At 49.0% G+C, this 17,500-nt stretch overlaps 2 protein-coding genes across 2 annotated transcripts in view; one reads left to right on the top strand and one right to left on the bottom strand.

Annotated features, from left to right (window-relative positions):
- The window catches only part of dnah12 (dynein, axonemal, heavy chain 12), a 69,869-nt gene extending 55,411 nt beyond the window's left edge, over positions 1-14,458 (bottom strand). Inside the window, exons 1-17 of the mRNA XM_061259174.1 lie at positions 14,432-14,458; positions 12,265-12,458; positions 10,536-10,626; positions 9,623-9,649; positions 9,323-9,512; positions 8,851-8,917; positions 8,571-8,729; positions 8,045-8,240; positions 7,313-7,501; positions 6,878-7,031; positions 6,506-6,597; positions 5,065-5,243; positions 4,400-4,535; positions 3,774-3,899; positions 2,799-2,933; positions 839-1,032; positions 319-529 (exon numbers count right to left, since the gene is read on the bottom strand). Coding sequence (XP_061115158.1) covers positions 319-529; positions 839-1,032; positions 2,799-2,933; positions 3,774-3,899; positions 4,400-4,535; positions 5,065-5,243; positions 6,506-6,597; positions 6,878-7,031; positions 7,313-7,501; positions 8,045-8,240; positions 8,571-8,729; positions 8,851-8,917; positions 9,323-9,512; positions 9,623-9,649; positions 10,536-10,626; positions 12,265-12,458; positions 14,432-14,458 — 2,367 coding nt within the window. The remainder of the gene's footprint in view (positions 1-318; positions 530-838; positions 1,033-2,798; positions 2,934-3,773; positions 3,900-4,399; positions 4,536-5,064; positions 5,244-6,505; positions 6,598-6,877; positions 7,032-7,312; positions 7,502-8,044; positions 8,241-8,570; positions 8,730-8,850; positions 8,918-9,322; positions 9,513-9,622; positions 9,650-10,535; positions 10,627-12,264; positions 12,459-14,431) is intronic.
- A 2,466-nt stretch (positions 14,459-16,924) lies between these two features.
- Positions 16,925-17,500, top strand: part of atp6ap1lb (ATPase H+ transporting accessory protein 1 like b) — a 16,060-nt gene continuing 15,484 nt past the window's right edge. The window contains exon 1 of the mRNA XM_061256522.1: positions 16,925-17,042. Within this exon, the coding sequence (XP_061112506.1) occupies positions 16,945-17,042 (98 nt within the window). The 5' untranslated portion in view covers positions 16,925-16,944. The remainder of the gene's footprint in view (positions 17,043-17,500) is intronic.

Consider the following 17,500-nt stretch of genomic DNA (forward strand, 5'->3'; position numbering starts at 1 on the left):
GTCAGTTTGCAGTATGCATGCTGTGCGCATGCATTAAGTACACAGTAAGTACGCAGTAAGTACAGTATGCAGTATGCAGGCATAAGCACACAGTAAGTATGCAGTAAGTACAGTATGCAGTATGCAGGCATAAGCACACAGTGAGCATGCAGTAAGTACAGTATGCAGTATGCAGGCATACGCAGACAGTAAGTATGCAGTAAGTACAGTATGCAGTATGCAGGCATACGCAGACAGTAAGTATGCAGTAAGTACAGTATGCAGTATGCAGGCATAAGCACACAGTGAGCATGCTGTGGTTTGGTGACTGCGTGGCACCTTGAAGTCTTTGATCTGCTCCATGACCCGGGAGCACATCAGCACAGAGGGGTTGTCCTGCCCCGCCCCCGGGGGCCGGCGGGCCTCCTGATCCGCCTTCTTCTGCTTCTGCCTGAATAACTTCTCCATCTTATACACGTCCCTGAAGAACTCGTCCACCTCCCCCTCCATGCTCTCCCCGTTCAGGTCCTGGAACGACCCGTCCATCCACCTGCAGCCAGGGACAGCTGAGGCTACACAAGCTACATAACAACGGGCGGCCTGTAGCGCAGTGGTTCAGGTACAAGACTGGGACCCACAAGGTCGGTGGTTCGATCCCCGGCGTAGCCGCAATAAGATCCGCACAGCCGTTGGGCCCTTGAGCAAGGCCCTTAACCCTGCATTGCTCCAGGGGAGGATTGTCTCCTGCTTAGCCTAATCAACTGTATGTCGCTCCAGATAAGGGCGTCTGCCAAATGCCATTAATGTAATGTAATGTAATAATTGCTGGCAATGCACCTGGCCCCTGTCCCTCACTCACCTCTTCTCTGTTTTCTGCCATCTGAAGATGAGCCCGAACAGCTTGTGGTAGGGCTCCATGCTGTCCTTGATGGTGTGCAGGGTGGGGTAGGAGGTCAGGTCCCACTCGTACAGCTTCTCCTCCTTGTTGATGAAGGCGATGGACTCCTCTGCCTCCTGGAGCCGCTTCTGCACTCCTTTCACATCTGCCACATACTGCAGCCAGCACAGAGCTTTACACCCGCCCTGCTCTGACTGCACATGCCCTGCTCTTACTGCACCCGCCCTGCTCTGACTGCACCTGCCCTGCTCTTACTGCACACACCCTACTGTTACTGCACACGCCCTGCACACACCCTGCTCTGACTGCACACGCCCTGCACCTGTCCTGCCCTTACTGCACAGTCCCTGCTCTTACTTCACACGCCCTGCTCTGACTGCACACGCCCTAATCTTACTGCACACGCCCTGCACCTGTCCTGCCCTTACTGCACAGTCCCTGCTCTTACTTCACACGCCCTGCTCTGACTGCACACGCCCTGCTCTTACTGCACACACCCTGCTCTTACTGCACACGCCCTGCACACACCCTGCTCTTACTGCACACGCCCTGCACACGCCCTGCTCTGACTGCACACACCCTGCTCTTACTGCATATGCTCTGCACACGCCCTGCTCTTACTGCACACACCCTGCACTTACTGCACACGCCCTGCACACACCCTGCACTTAATGCACACGCCCTGCACACGCCCTGCTCTTACTGCACACACCCTGCACTTAATGCACACGCCCTGCACACACCCTGCTCTGACTGCACACGCCCTGCTCTGACTGCACACACCCTGCACACGCCCTGCTCTCATGATGTGTGGACAGACTATGTGTATGACTGTAGTGTGTATTGTGTGCACATGCTATGTGTATGAGTGTAGTGTACACGCTGTGTGTGTGTATATGTGTACACGTTGTGTGTATGAGTGTAGTGTACACGCTGTGTGTGTGTGTGTGTGTGTGTGTGTGTGTGTGTGTGTGTGTGTGTGTGTGTGTGTGTGTGTGTGTGTGTGTGTGTGTGTGTGTGTGTGTGTGTGGGCGGCCTGTAGCATAGTGGTTAAGGTAAACGACTGGGACACACAAGGTCGGTGGTTCTAATCCCGGTGTAGCCACAATAAGATCCGCACAGCCGTTGGGCCCTTGAGCAAGGCCCTTAACCCTGCATTGCTCCAGGGGAGGATTGTCTCCTGCTTAGTCTAATCAACTGTACGTCGCTCTGGATAAGAGCTTCTGCCAAATGCCAATAATGTAATAATGTGTGTGTGTGTGTGTGTGTGTGTGTGTGTGTGTGTGTGTGTGTGTGTGTGTGTGTGTGTGTGTGTGTGTGTGTGAATGTATTGTACACGCTGTGTGCATGTGTGTGTACACGTTATGTGTATGAGTGTAGCGTACACGCTGTGTGTGTGTGTGTGTGTGTGTGTGTGTGTATGAGTGTAGCGTACACGCTGTGTGTGTGTGTAGTGTACACGCTGTGTGTGTGTGTGTGTGTGTGTGTGTGTGTGTGAGTGTAGTGTACACGCTGTGTGTGTGTGTAAGTGTAGTGTACACGCTGTGTGTGTGTGTGTGTGTGTGTGTGAGTATGAGTATGAGTGTAGTGTAAACGCTGTGTCTGTGTGAGTATGAGTGTAGTGTGCACGCTGTGTGTGTGAGTGTGTGAGTATGAGTGTAGTGTAAATGCTGTGTGTGTGTGTGAGTACGAGTGTAGTGTAAACGCTGTGTCTGTGTGAGTATGAGTGTAGTGTGCACGCTGTGTGTGTGAGTGTGTGAGTATGAGTGTAGTGTGCACGCTGTGTGTGTGAGTGTGTGAGTATGAGTGTAGTGTAATTGCTGTGTGTGTGTGAGTATGAGTGTAGTGTACATACTGTGTGTGTGTGTGTGTGTGAGTATGAGTGTAGTGTGCATGCTGTGTGTGGTAGAGTATGAGGTACCTGCGGCATCATCTCCAGCTCACAGCACTCTGTGAACTCCTCCAGTCTGCTCCCCAGCTTCTCCAGCTCCAGGACCAGCCTCTCCCTGCGAGCCAGGAGCTCCTCCTCCCCTTTCCGCTTCGCACTCAACAAGACCTGCAGGGGGCACCACAGCACCATGCTATACACACCACAACCACACCTACCTTTACCCAACACACCACAACCACACCTACCTTTACCCAACACACCACAACCACACCTACCTTTACCCAACACACCACAACCACACTCACCCTCACCCCACACACACATACACACACTCTCCTTTACCCAACACACCACAACCACACCTACCTTTACCCAACACACCACAACCACACCTACCTTTACCCAACACACCACAACCACACCTACCTTTACCCAACACACCACAACCACACTCACCCTCACCCCACACACACATACACACACTCTCCTTTACCCAACACACCACAACCACACCTACCTTTACCCAACACACCACAACCACACCTACCTTTACCCAACACACCACAACCACACCTACCTTTACCCAACACACCACAACCACACTCACCCTCACCCCACACACACATACACACACTCTGCTTTACCCAACACACACATACACATACACACACTCTCTTTTACCCCACACACACATACACACACTCTCCTTTACCCCACACACACATACACATACACACACTCTCCTTTACCCAACACACACATACACACACTCTCTTTTACCCCACACACACACACACACACACACACACACATACACACACTCTCCTTTACCCCACACACACATACACATACACACACTCTCTTTTACCCCACACACACACACACACATACACACACACTCTCCTTTACCCCACACACACATACACATACACACACTCTCCTTTACCCCTCACACACACAGTGGGTCCTGGCAGGGGCAGGACTGGGCGCAGTGTGTGTTCACACCTCATCTCCAAGGTCAAAGACAGGCAGCATGTTCCGGGGCCAGAGGAGCACAGAGGAGTTTAAGTCCAGATCCTCGGGTTCAAATATGAACAGATCCAGCAGGATGTTTAGTCTACGGCATGTCTCCTAGCAAAGGCAAGGGCAAAACATTAGTCATCATACACACACACACACACACAGAAACTCTCACACACACACACACACACACACACACACACATACATGCACGCACACACACACACTCACACACACACAACAGACACACACGCACACACAAATACACAAACACACACACGCACACACACATACACGCACGCGCACACACACGCACACACACACACGCATACACATACACACACACTCACACACACACACACACACACACATACACACACATACACACACGCACACACAAATACACAAACACGCACACACACGCACATGCACACACACAAGCACACACACACACACGCATACACATACACACACACTCACACACACACACACACACACATACAACAGACACACACCTGAGCATCACACACACATACACACACACATATAACAGATACACACCTGTGTATCGCACACACACAGGCCTAGCTGTGACTGAAGGTGTCCCTCACCGTTATTTTGACGTGGAGCTCCTCCATGCCCTTGGTCCGGGACTGGCTAATGAACGCTGCCAGGGCAGTCATCTCCTCGGTCGTCTCTGGAACCCTCATCACCTTATTCCGCATAACCTCAAATTCTCTACACAACCTGCAAACAGAGTAAAGGGTGTTCTCCTGACTGACAAACACACCAGGTGTAGAATAGCCATGTAGCATAGCCTGCACAGCATAGCAGGTTTAGCATAGCAGGTTTAGCATAGCAGGTTTAGCACAGCAGGTTTAGCATAGCAGGTTTAGCACAGCAGGTTTAACATAGCAGGTTTAGCACAGCAGGTTTAGCATAGCAGGTTTAGCATAGCAGGTTTAGCACAGCAGGTTTAGCATAGCAGGTTTAGCATAGCAGGTTTAGCACAGCAGGTTTAGCATAGCAGGTTTAACATAGCAGGTTTAGCATAGCAGGTTTAGCACAGCAGGTTTAGCATAGCAGGTTTAACATAGCAGGTTTAGCAAAGCAGGTTTAGCACAGCAGGTTTAGCACAGCAGGTTTAGCATAGCAGGTTTAGCACAGCAGGTTTAGCACAGCAGGTTTAGCATAGCAGGTTTAGCACAGCAGGTTTAGCACAGCAGGTTTAGCACTGCAGGTGTAGCATAGCAGGTTTAGCATAGCTTGAACTCACTTCAGGTTGTCCTGCCGGTGCCTGGTCACCAACTCCTCCAGCAGGATGTGAGAGAAGGCCGTGGCCTTCTTGGCCAATCCCTGCTTCAGCTCCTCACAGTCCAGCCTCACCATGGGGAAGTGAGCCACTGTGGGCAAGCTCATGATCTCCTTCGACAGCATCCGGAACTCCTCCTCCAACTGGGAAACACATGCACGCACGCATGCGCCGACACACATATACAAACACATGCACACACACACACATATACACACATGCACACACTAATGAGTTAGACTGAATACTTAGCTGACCCCATTTATAAAATCTCCACCCTGATTTAGTGCATTCAGGGGTGGAAAGTCCAGGGGCAAGAGTCCTCCCAGGTTTCTTCCACCCATGAACTCATCAGCTGATTTCACCGCTCCACTGCCTGGCTGAAGAATTGGCAGGATCCATATGATTGGAAGAAAATACTGTGTACTTCACCCCAGGTACACATACCAAATAAAAGACTTAAGTATGAATTCAAAAGAAAGCTGCACTGTTCGGTAATCCCTGGAAGTCACATTGTAATTGGGATTTAACACCTTGGAGCAGCTACCTTTCCAACGTCACAACCCTTACCTAAATCTGCTGAACAGCGTTCCATGCAGCTCTGCGTAGCTCTGTGTAGCCCTGTGGAGCTCTGTGGAGCTCTGTGCAGCTCTGTGGAGCTCTGTGTAGTTCTGTGCAGCTTTGTGGAGCTCTGTGGAGCTCTGTGTAGCTGTGTGCAGCTCTGTGCAGCTCTGTGGCACTGTGTGCAGCTCTGTGTAGCTGTGTGGAGCTCTGTGTAGCTCTTTGGAGCTCTGTGGAGCGCTGTGTACCTGTGTGCAGCTGTGTGTAGCTGTGTGTAGCTGTGTGCAGCTCTGTGTAGCTCTGTGTAGCTGTGTGCAGCTCTGTGTAGCCCTGTGGAGCTCTGTGGAGCTCTGTGCAGCTCTGTGGAGCTCTGTGTAGTTCTGTGCAGCTTTGTGGAGCTCTGTGGAGCTCTGTGTAGCTGTGTGCAGCTCTGTGCAGCTCTGTGGCACTGTGTGCAGCTCTGTGTAGCTCTGTGGAGCTCTGTGTAGCTCTGTGTAGCTGTGTGCAGCTCTGTGTAGCTGTGTGCAGCTCTGTGTAGCTGTGTGCAGCTCTGTGTAGCTGTGTGGAGCTCTGTGTAGCTCTTTGGAGCTCTGTGGAGCGCTGTGTACCTGTGTGCAGCTCTGTGTAGCTGTGTGTAGCTGTGTGCAGCTCTGTGTAGCTCTGTGTAGCTGTGTGCAGCTCTGTGTAGCTCTGTGGAGCTGTGTGCAGCTCTGTGTAGCTCTGTGGAGCTCTATGTAGCTCTGTGGCACTGTGTGCAGCTCTGTGGCACTGCGTGGAGCTCTGTGGAGCTGTGTGGAGCTCTGTGGAGCTGCGTGGAGCTCTGTGGAGCTGTGTGCTTTCTCACCTCCATATATTGGTCGAACGAGTGCTCCTCTGCCATGAAGGTCTGAACCCGGGTCTGTGCCACGTCATTCACCAGCCAATCATAGCTCTCCCCTGTAGGACAGGGGGAAGAGCTGAGCTGAGCCTCAGATAGAGCACCCAGCTCAAAACACAACATACACTGCCCCCCTCACTTCTAGGGGAAATGATTTTATATTTCTTTTTGTAAAAGTCTGCTTGAAAATACTGAATAATTAATCACAAAAAACTGTTTTAAGTGAAATGTTTTGCATTTGCTGTAGGCCTCAAAAGACAGAAAATGAAATTGATCAGCCTGCTCTCCCACGGGGGGGTTGGGGGGGGGCAGGGCCCCTGGGGGGACGGGGGGACCCACCGTAGCTGAGGAGATGCTGCTGGGGTCCCTCCAGGTTCTGCCGCACAGCCTCCTTGAGGGCCGACTCTGCCCAGGACAGGACGTGCTCTGCCAGTCTAGCGTCCACAAACGTCTTCTGCCCCTCGGCCAGCCAGGACTGCACCGTCTGTACATGCTGAGGGACACGCCAGAGGGTCTCAGGACCTGGGGCTCATTCGGCTGACCGTACAGAAGCATCAGCACAGTCTGACCCTCACTGCCTGAATGACTGCAGGCCTGAGTGCCTCGCCCAGGGCTCGGCTTTTAAAGGCTGATCCTTTCGGGAAACACAGATAACGAATGGAGCGAGTAACATGTAAAGCATGAAAACGGACTGGGGAATCTGGTAAAGATCTCAGTGACGATAATAAGGGGAGCGTGTTGAGGACAGCGCCACCCGCAGGCCAGGCTGGGCACCTGCATGGTGTGGGTGATCTGGGTCATGATCTCCAGCACAGCCAGCTCCAGGTCCTCGAAGGTGGGGTAGAACTCCATCCTCTCGTTGTCGAAGATCAGGTCCATCCTGAACAGGGGCAGCTGCAAAGCTCTCTCAGGCTGGAACAGACTGACGTAGTCCTCCACACTGCGAGTCACCAGGTCCCTGAGCTACAGAGACACCCAACGTCACCACACCATCAGCTACAACATCACACACACACACAGCTAACCACACCATCAGCTACATCATCACACACACACAGCTAACCACATCATCAGCTACACCATCACACACACTGCTAACCACACCATCAGTGGGGCGACATGGCTCAGGCAGTAAGAGCAGTCGTCTGGCAGTCGGAGGGTTGCCGGTTCGATCCCTCGCCTGGGCTGTGTCAAAGTGTCCCTGAGCAAGACACCTAACCCCCACAATGATCCTGACGAGCTGGTTGGCGACTTGCATGGCAGCCAAACGCCGTCGGTGTGTGAGTGTGTGTATGAATGGGTGAATGAGAAGCATCAATTGTACAGCGCTTTGGATAAAGGCACTATATAAATGCCAACCATCAGCTACGCCATCACACACAAAGCTAACGACACCATCACACACACAGCTAACCACATCATCACAGGCACACAGCTAACCGGCCAACACACACAGAGCTAACCACACCAGGTGAGGTGGAGGTGAGGGTGGGGTAGTGAGCTCACTTGGTTGGAGATTAGGGTGGAGGCACAGGTGTAGAAGGAGTTGAGTTTCTCTCCTTTAATGCCTTTCTGAAGCTCCTTGCTGGTGAGGAGGTGGATGATTTTGGGAAACCAGGTGTTCATTATCTTGTCCTCCATCCTCTCACACTCCACCACCATCTTGTTCCGCAGGTTCTCACACTCCACAGGCCCTCTGGACCTGCACACAAAGAGCACCACAGGTCGTCCAATGCACCCTCACGCATGGTACATCAAGATCAATCCATCAACTCTCATTTCATCAGCACAGTGCATTTCCCAGTGTATCCCGCGACCCCATGAGCAAGCCAAGGGTGAGAACTTGGGACCTGACTCTGGGGTAATTAAAGTGGTGACAGAGTTTGGAGGGATCTGGGTTTAAGCAGCAGCCAGCGCACTGTGTGCAGGGGTGTAGGAGTAGTGAAGTCGTGGTTGGTGGTTGGTGGTCTGAAAGCACAACCTACATCATCACCATGTTTCCACCAATGAGCACTCAGAGCAGCATGCTCACCTGCAGCCAGAGAGGTCCACCAGCAGCAGGTCGGAGAAGGTCATGTGACCCAGCTCCAGGATGGTTCTCATCACCGGCTGCAGAACGTGCAGGTTCTCCTCCATCCTCCTGCGGTTTTTTACGAAGCTGTCGTGCCAGAGCCTGCCCACCCCCATCACCCTGAAACACACACACACACACACACACACACACACACAGGAGCATGAACACCATGTTTAATATGCCTGCATTCCACCAGGCTCTTGGTAAACACGGTCCGGATTTGGGCTGGGCGACTCACGGTCTTGAGGGAGTGCCCCGTGCGGAGGCCTGCTCCTCCTCTCGAGGGTCACGCAGAATGGTTTTCACTGCAGAATCAAACAGAACCAGGCGCACATCAGGTATCCATCAGAACAGGAAGAGCTGACCCACCCTACTCTGCAGCTCAGGGACCCAATGCTCATCACTCCGGGGTTAGCTCCCTGATGGCCATATTAGGACTGCGTTCACAGACGCACACACACAAAACAGCACATCTACGAACTTCAAGGTGGTGTGTGGGACCCTGTAGAAGGGTGGATGTGGTGTGTGGGACCCTGTAGAAGAGTGGATGTGGTGTGGGGGACCTACAGAAGGGTGGAGGTGGTGCACACCTGTGTGTTGGACCAACAGAAGGAAGGAGGTGGTGCACACCTGTGTGTTGGACCAACAGAAGGAAGGAGGTGGTGCACACCTGTGTGTTGGACCAACAGAAGGAAGGAGGTGGTGCACACCTGTGTGTTGGACCATACTTCGGCGGAAATCGTCCCGGACCTCCTGGCAGAGGTCCTCCAGCAGCTGCTGCTGGCCCGGGCCCTGCCGCAGGTGGAGGGGGACGCGGGTGAGGATGGAGTCCAGGCACTGCGGCTGGATGGCCACCATGGGCCTCTGCTCCACACACTGCCTGAGGAAGCTCATGTTCATCTGCAGGCAGAGGCGCCGGTCACACTAAACTCCACCCAGGCCTTCTGACAGTGCTCTCAACGATAAGCATGTGACATAAAATGGACAAACAGAAAAAACCAGACACTTACTCTCTGTTTCCTCCCTTCGCTGTTCATCTGTAACACATGGAAACGTGATGTTAAAGGATTGAACGAACAACTGCTTCTCACCTTCACCATCACAGGCTGTGATACAACAGGTGTGCTGTTCTGTAAACATTTCTACAGCAATGTGCAATTTACCAATCAGTACTGAGCCACCCTGCACCCTTCTCATGTTAAATGGTAAATGGCTGGCATTTATCCAAAGCGCTGTACAATTGATGCTTCTCATTCACCCATTCACACACACCAACGGTGTTTGGCTGCCATGCAAGGTACCAACCAGCCTGTCAGGAGCATTTTTGGGGGTTAGGTGTCTTGCTCAGGGACACTTTGACACAGCCCGGGCGGGGGATCGAACCGGTGATTGCCAGACAACTGCTCCTACCGCCTGAGCTAATATCACCCCTACACTGCTGAAGCTAAGCAGCCACACCACCCTGCACCCTTCTCATGCCAAACTGCTGAAGCTAAGCAGCCATACCACCCTGTACTCTTCTCATGCCAAACTGCTGAATCTAAGCAGGGATGGGCTTGAATGGAAGACCTGTGGACCTAAGCTGTTGCTAGACATGGTGATTGTGCCCAGAAGGGGACTTTAGCTGAGACATTAAACCAAAGGTCCTGACTCAGTGTGGCCAATAGATCTTGTGACACTTTGTGAAAGATGAGGGGTTCCCACAAAACTGACTCAAATGGTTCAACTGGTTTCCTCATATAGTTTCAGCAGAATTATCTCCTGGGTTATTTACAAACTTGTGAACCAGTCAGTACCACAGTGTCATTCACTGTCATAATAATAAAATAATAATAATAATAATAATAATAATAATAATAATAATAATAATAATGATGATGATGATGAGGATGATGACGATATGGATAAGAAGAAGAGCCTTACTGTGCAAGGAAATTCCGGCTCAGGAGCTGCAGGGTTTCTGCTTGCCTTTGCCTCATTTTCCAGCCTACAAGTCTTCATGGCTTTATTAACCCTGAGGGGGAAAGCACAACACTGCATTACATGGGCTGTGTTCAAAACCATTTCTGTGTTATAGATACGTTTAAAAAAAGAACAAAGCATAAAGCCTTTTTTGCGCCAAATTAACTCAATTCAAATCCAACGGATCCCGACACAAGACGACTCATTATGTCCGTAATTCAGAAGCATGCATGTTTTTTCTAATTTCACGACTGTACATTGTATTACATTTGAATTAGACCAGAAAATTCTACATTTCGACCCATGGACTTGGAGACTTGGAGGAACACATTGCTAACTTGCCTGTGGCTAATTTAAGAAAATGAAAAAAATAAGTTGAAACTGTTATGTTCAGGTGATGCAATGGTATCACCTGCCGAATAGATTCTTTACGCCAAACTCTCAGCCAAGGGTTTTATTTTTAATGCATATTTATAATGACCCATCAAGTATTGATTGAACAGGGCTGTAGCATGTTGAGATCTGAGCTGATACACCTTGATGGAGAGTATGCTGATGCTAACTAGATGGTTATTTGATAACAGTTTCAAGGTAAAAATCCTGAATAGTGTAGCCTAATTTTAATTCTCCCGTTTAGCACATTAGCTACAACTAGCTACTTAACTTTATCTATTAAAATATGATTACATAGTAACAAAGTAGCTATAGCTAACTAAACTTAGCTAGCCAGAATAGAACTGGGCAGACTAAGATAAGATAACAAAAAAAAAGATTTCATGTTTGATTGTTGGATCAGGCAGTTTACAAGCTATTTGTACTTAACAAGCACAAACGTTACATCACATTTAGTGAACTGTTAACGCTACATTATCTTTAGCTTATCCAGAGCGTCCAGAGACTAGCACACGTTTGCCCATTTAAATTATAGTAGCCGTAATCTCAAATTGCAAGCTTAATTTAGTTAACAACACTTACGTCTGAAGCGTTCACTTTTATCAGATTGCATAATTTGGAAAACCAAATCGCGTCGACTGGTACAGTACCACGTTTTGATAGTAAACAGCGTTGTTGCTATAGAAACGCAAAAGCATTTTGAATGCTAAAAATAATAATAATAACAATGTAACGATAGCTACTAAAGACCGTTATAATTTTATTATCTCTGAGTCTGTATAGGCCGTTTATGACGAGGTCGGTGAGGTGCTTTTTGAGACGTGACTGCGCTTTTGATGAGGAATCTGCCCGGATTGGATGACAGCGCTTGATATCGCTTTTGCTGATAACGGAGTTCGTCCAAATACGGAGACGGGAAATTTGACTTTTTTAAAAATGATTTGTGATCACAGTTTAACTAGCTACAAAACAATCATAATGACTCAGAATGACATTACAATATACAGTAGGCTTTAGCATAGTTGCCATGTTTTTGAAAACGTTTCTCAAAAACTGAGCGTGCGTAGGCTAACTTTCGCATGACTGTTTTCAAACTGTCTGCACAGTAAAATGTCAAGTGTTAAATCAACTCAAACGGAGTGCATACTGTTGTGGACTCGTGTAGTCTACTCAGTGAAAGCTCAATAAACACCAAAGTGCAGTCCACCAACACACGCGATGCGAACACACATGACTTTAACACACACACGCACACACACACTTCGTTTTTCAAAAGTCAAACTGGTTGGAGGCTCACACTCTGGTGTGGAGCTGTTCCAGCTGGGTTCGGCTCCGCCGGTGGAACATTCTCCCCCGCCTGGCGGCGCTCCTCTCCAGCGCATCAGCAGTCGGATCCAGAGACTGAGCGGGTAACGCGATGGGCGGCAACGTGCTGTGCTTCACCAGTACATCTTTATCTGGCGACCTGAGCACTCCCGGGAGAGTTGGCATCTAAAATGCAAAGCGAGGTTATAAAAATAATATAGCGAGCTAGAATTAAAGTTAAAACTAACGTTAGTTAGCAAGCAACTTTTAACTTTAGGTAACAATGATAACAATTCAAAGGTACATTTGTTTTGGGCAAATATTCGTTTAAGGTTCTGTGAAGCAATTGGTATTTTGATTATCACTTTGAATACATTTAGCTAAAAATCAGCGCACTGTCCAGTCCAGCTATTTCAGCTTTAGGTAAGTTTGTTACGTATGTATAGTTACTTATAACCTATAAATTACCTGGTTGCCTAACTTAAGTTAGAACTGTTAGATTAGGCTAGCTAATGTGCGGCGTCAGCTAACTGATATAGTCTATATAGGATTCGATTAATTCTAAGAATTTGAATTTTCGTTCTTGTAATCAATAATATTAAGTGTGAAGTGATAAGCCAGATGCATTGTTATAAACACTTACATCTGTAGCTTCTTTTTAATCGCCCGTTTTCCTGAGAGTTTTTGCCGGTTGTCTTGGACCATTCCAGCTTCTGGTAGTCAACAGTGTTGCTATAGAAACGCGTATGGAACTTCCGCGTTCCAGTCGTGCCGTAGCGAGGCCGTCCGCGCAGCATAAACCCAAAATAATTTACTCTGATCTTTTAGAGCCAACACACACTGATAAGAATCGTTTTTACGTCTCTTTTAAAACGACACTTTTAGAAATATGGCCACAAACTTTTATGCTTTAATAAAGCATTTTCGGTACGATTTAAACTACAGTACACGCAAGATAAATTTGACTAGTTTGTCTTGCTCTTTCCCTACATCAGGGCCACGTTCATCCCCGACAAAACATAGCGAATCGTTTATTTGAACAGAAACGGTGGCGCGCTGAACATCCTGTTGGAAGCCGTGGGCGGACTGACTGACATAGTACAGTTTGCCAGTCTGAGAAGGCAACATTGGCTCAGGCGGGAGGAGCTGTCATCTGGCAGTCAGAGGGTTTCCGGTTCGATCCCACCCTGGGTGTGTCAAAGTGTCCCTGAGCAAGACTCCCTAACCCCCAAATGCACCTGATGAACTGGTTGGTGCCTTCCATGGCAGCCAATCATCATTGGTGTCAGTGTGTGTATGGATGGGTGAATGAGAAGCATCAATTATACAGCGCTTTGGATTATATAAATGCTTTCTCCGGCCTTTAAAGCATAGGCCTCCATTATATTATTGGAGAGCAGACGCTCTTATCCAGAGCGACATACAGTTGATTAGGCCAACTCTTATTGTGGCTACACAGGGATTAGAACCACCGACTGTCAGGGTTGGGAGGTAGTACCGGTTGTGGCCACCAGGGGTTTATTATTTTCACCTGGTGCTCATTAGTGCCAACGGGGTGGCTACCTCCAGAAGGTATTTAAAGCCCTCTTTGACCATCGGTCGATGCTTTGGTGTCACTGTTCGCTCTGCCACCAAGCTGGTAAGCACACGGTAGACTCACGGTTAAATGAGTCAGGTATTGTGCTGGTTCTGGGTTTCGAATTTAAAAGAAAAAACAAAACGAAAAAAAGGTAAGGAAGGTGTTCTGCTTGTTGTGTGTGTGTGTACACTGCGAACACCTTCCTGTAGGTTCTTTAGTTTTCTTTTCTCTTTTGTTTTCGGCTCGTGTGAGTCTGGGTGAGGGACGTTGTCCCCGGTATGTATTTTGGTTTGTGCGTTTTCCGGAGCTGCGACTCACGGTTGTTTATTTTGTTTACCTAGTCTTTTTTACTAGGTTGTATTTTTATTTTGGGGATCCCCGGTCCGGGGTTTCAGGGCTCGCCTTTTAGCCCTCTTTTTGGTTGTGTTATTCGCCCTGGTTTTTAAGGGTTATTTTCATTAGCCGTTTTTTGGGGCTATTTTCTTTATTTGATCGGAGCTGTCTCCGAGCTGTTTTCGTGTCCTCGACCTCCCGGGGTTTTGTGGCGGACACGTTCGCGTGCCCGCTTACTAGGGATTACCCTTAGTCGCGCCTGGCTCTCCGCCATTCCTCAACCTCATACCGACCTTGCATATCCCAGTCCTTTACCTTAACCCCTACCCTACAGGCCGCCCCTACGTCATTATTGATACACCCCCGACACCCCCCGCCAAACGGCAGCGAACATACCTCAAAACCTGTTGCAAAACGTTGCACACTGTTGGGAGAAAATACATCGTTCAACACAGAAACCGTAGCAAAACATTTTCAGAACATGCCCCCGCTCTTGAAAGTAGACATATTTGCCTCACATGGACTGGGGCGTTATGCATTGTACTCCAGCACATTGGAGATGAAATAATTAATATGAGGTTACAGTATAGACTGTCAGCTTTCATTTGAGGGCATATACATCCACACCGCGTGATGTCTAGTAACTACAGCCCTTTTGTTAAGGTCGCGGACAGAAGAACCAAAAGCAGACAAGAATGAAGTGAAAACAGCAGGCTTTAATGCAGGTCCACAGAAACAGGGTGACAACGGCAGAGCTGGGCAATGCAGGAATAGCCAGAGTTCCTTGTGAAGTCCAGGCAATAGGTCAGCAGCCATCAAACAGGCGGAGGCCGAGCTGGGGGGTCAGAACACATGGGCAGGCCAGGAACCCAGAGTAAAAACAAACAGGCAGGTAAACAAACAGGCAGGTAAACAAACACGCAGGTAAATGAACACGCAGGTAAACAAACAGGCAGGTAAACAAACAGGCAGGTAAGCAAACACGCAGGTAAATGAACAGGCAGGTAAACGAACAGGCAGGTAAATGAACACGCAGGTAAATGAACAGGCAGGTAGACAGAACAGGCAGGTAAATGAACAGGCAGGTAAATGAACAGGCAGGTAAATGAACAGGCAGGTAGACAAACACGCAGGTAAATGAACAGGCAGGTAGACAGAACAGGCAGGTAAACAAACGGGCAGGTAAATTAACACGCAGGTAAATGAACAGGCAGGTAGACAAACACGCAGGTAAATGAACAGGCAGGTAGACAGAACAGGGGATCAGAGGCTAGCAGGCAGGCTTATATAAGCAGTGTTTGACTAGGTCAGCAGTTAGTTCATACAGTTGCGTGTTGTGGTATTATGACTTTAAAAAAAAATTGATGATCAAATTGGCCCTGGTCCTTATCTTTGTTGTGCAGGTAGCAGTTGAGATTGTACTTCCCTCTAGGGTCTTTCAGCGAACTTATCCCTGGTTATGGGTATGCACTTTGTTGTACATCGCTCTGGATAAGAGTGTCTGCCAAATGCCATTAATGTAATGTAATGTTATATGCCACACAAACGAAGAGACAACGAGAAGCAGGTGAGACGATTGACAGAGAGGAAATACATATATGGTGTGGGGGGGGGGGGGGGGCACATTATGGGGAGAGAGAGAAAACAAGTGCTGGAGTGTGAACGCAGAAAACACACACAAAACATACAGAAAGCACAGCAAACACGGAAACCACAGAAAATAGGGAAACAAGGAAAAAAGGGCATGGAACTCCCATGTCAGGGTGCCATAATATTTGGGACAGATGGCTTAACATGATTTCTGATTAGTCAGATATGTTCAATCACTGTGCAGGTATCAGAAGGCTTTCAGTATATTCTTGATTATAGGAAGTCTTGGAAGCCATGTGGCCTGTGTGCTCTGTATCATGACAAAATTTATCATTATCATTATATTTTTATAATTCTATATGCTGAAGATGCAGTTTTAGAAATGAAACCAGCAGTTGCTGTGTTGTGTGTTTTTCTGTATGCCATTTTTCTCTCTAATACTGCTCTTGCTGTGATTGGACGTTTTGGATTTCATGGCATTGATGTCTGCACAAACTCTCAGACATCATATATAATATGATGTAATCCTTGAAACCTCACATGTTTACTGTATTTCATGTGCGAAGTTTAATTCAGATAGCATGCATTATACATTTCATGAACTGGGATTGATGAATATAATAGTGAATATAATATGCAGTGTTCCAGTCTGAGAGGATTTCTGTGATCTCTCTCTCAGTCTGGCGCTCAGCAGAATCACACATCCATTCATCTGCAGCCCAGCGTGAGAGCAGGTGCAGAGAGAGGGAGGGAGGGAGGGAGGGGAAGAGAGGGGGAGGGAAGGAGAGAGGGAGAGAGAGAGGAGAGAGGGGGCTGTGTGGTTATGTATGGAAGGGAAAAGAGATTCCCTGGGGGTGGAAAACACTGCCCTTGAGCTTGTCTCAGGGTTACCTGCGCAGACTCACACACAGACCTTTCAGCTGAGCCGAGCTGTGTGTGTGTGTGTGTGTCCGCGCATATCTGTGTGCTTTTGTGTAAATGTGTGCGTGGGGTGTGGGGGGAGACAGAGAGGTGGAGTGAGAGGGAGAGAGGGAGAGAGAGGGAGGGAAAGTGACGGCAACCTTCCCCTCTCTGTATGCTGATTGGCTGCGGGGGTTGTCAGTCTGGCGGCGTGGGGCTCTGCTGCAGAGTGAGTCAGAGTGGTGTGTGGCAGTTGCACTGATCACCTCGATGGCACAGCTCACGCGCTGCCTTCTGCTTCCTGCTCTTCTGCTCTTGTCTCTGCCAGCGCCCCCGGCCCACTGCCTGTCTCCCGTCCTGCAGGAGAGGTAAGAGTGCCCCCCTGTCTGCCGTCCTGCAGAAGGAGCCCTGTAAGGGGCTTACACTGCAAGGGCAACACTGCTAAGGATGTATGTCAGGTGTGTGTGTGTGTGTGTGTGTGTGTGTGTGTGTGTGTGTGTGTGTGATACTGTGTGTGTGTGTGTGTGCTACTGTGTATGTGTGTGTGCGGTCCTGTGTGTGTGTGTGTGTGTGTGTGTGTGTGATACTGTGTGTGTGTGTGCTACTGTGTATGTGTGTGTGCGGTCCTGTGTGTGTGTGTGTGTGATACTGTGTGTGTGTGCGGTACTGTGTATGTGTGTGTGCGGTACTGTGGGTGTGTGTGTGTGTGTATGTGATACTGTGTGTGTGTGCGGTACTGTGTATGTGTGTGTGCGGTACTGTGGGTGTGTGTGTGTGTGTGTGTGTGTGTGTGTGATACTGTGTGTGTGTGCGGTACTGTGTATGT

Source organism: Conger conger, chromosome 10, assembly GCF_963514075.1.
Source record: "Conger conger chromosome 10, fConCon1.1, whole genome shotgun sequence".
NCBI classification, from domain to species: domain Eukaryota; kingdom Metazoa; phylum Chordata; class Actinopteri; order Anguilliformes; family Congridae; genus Conger; species Conger conger.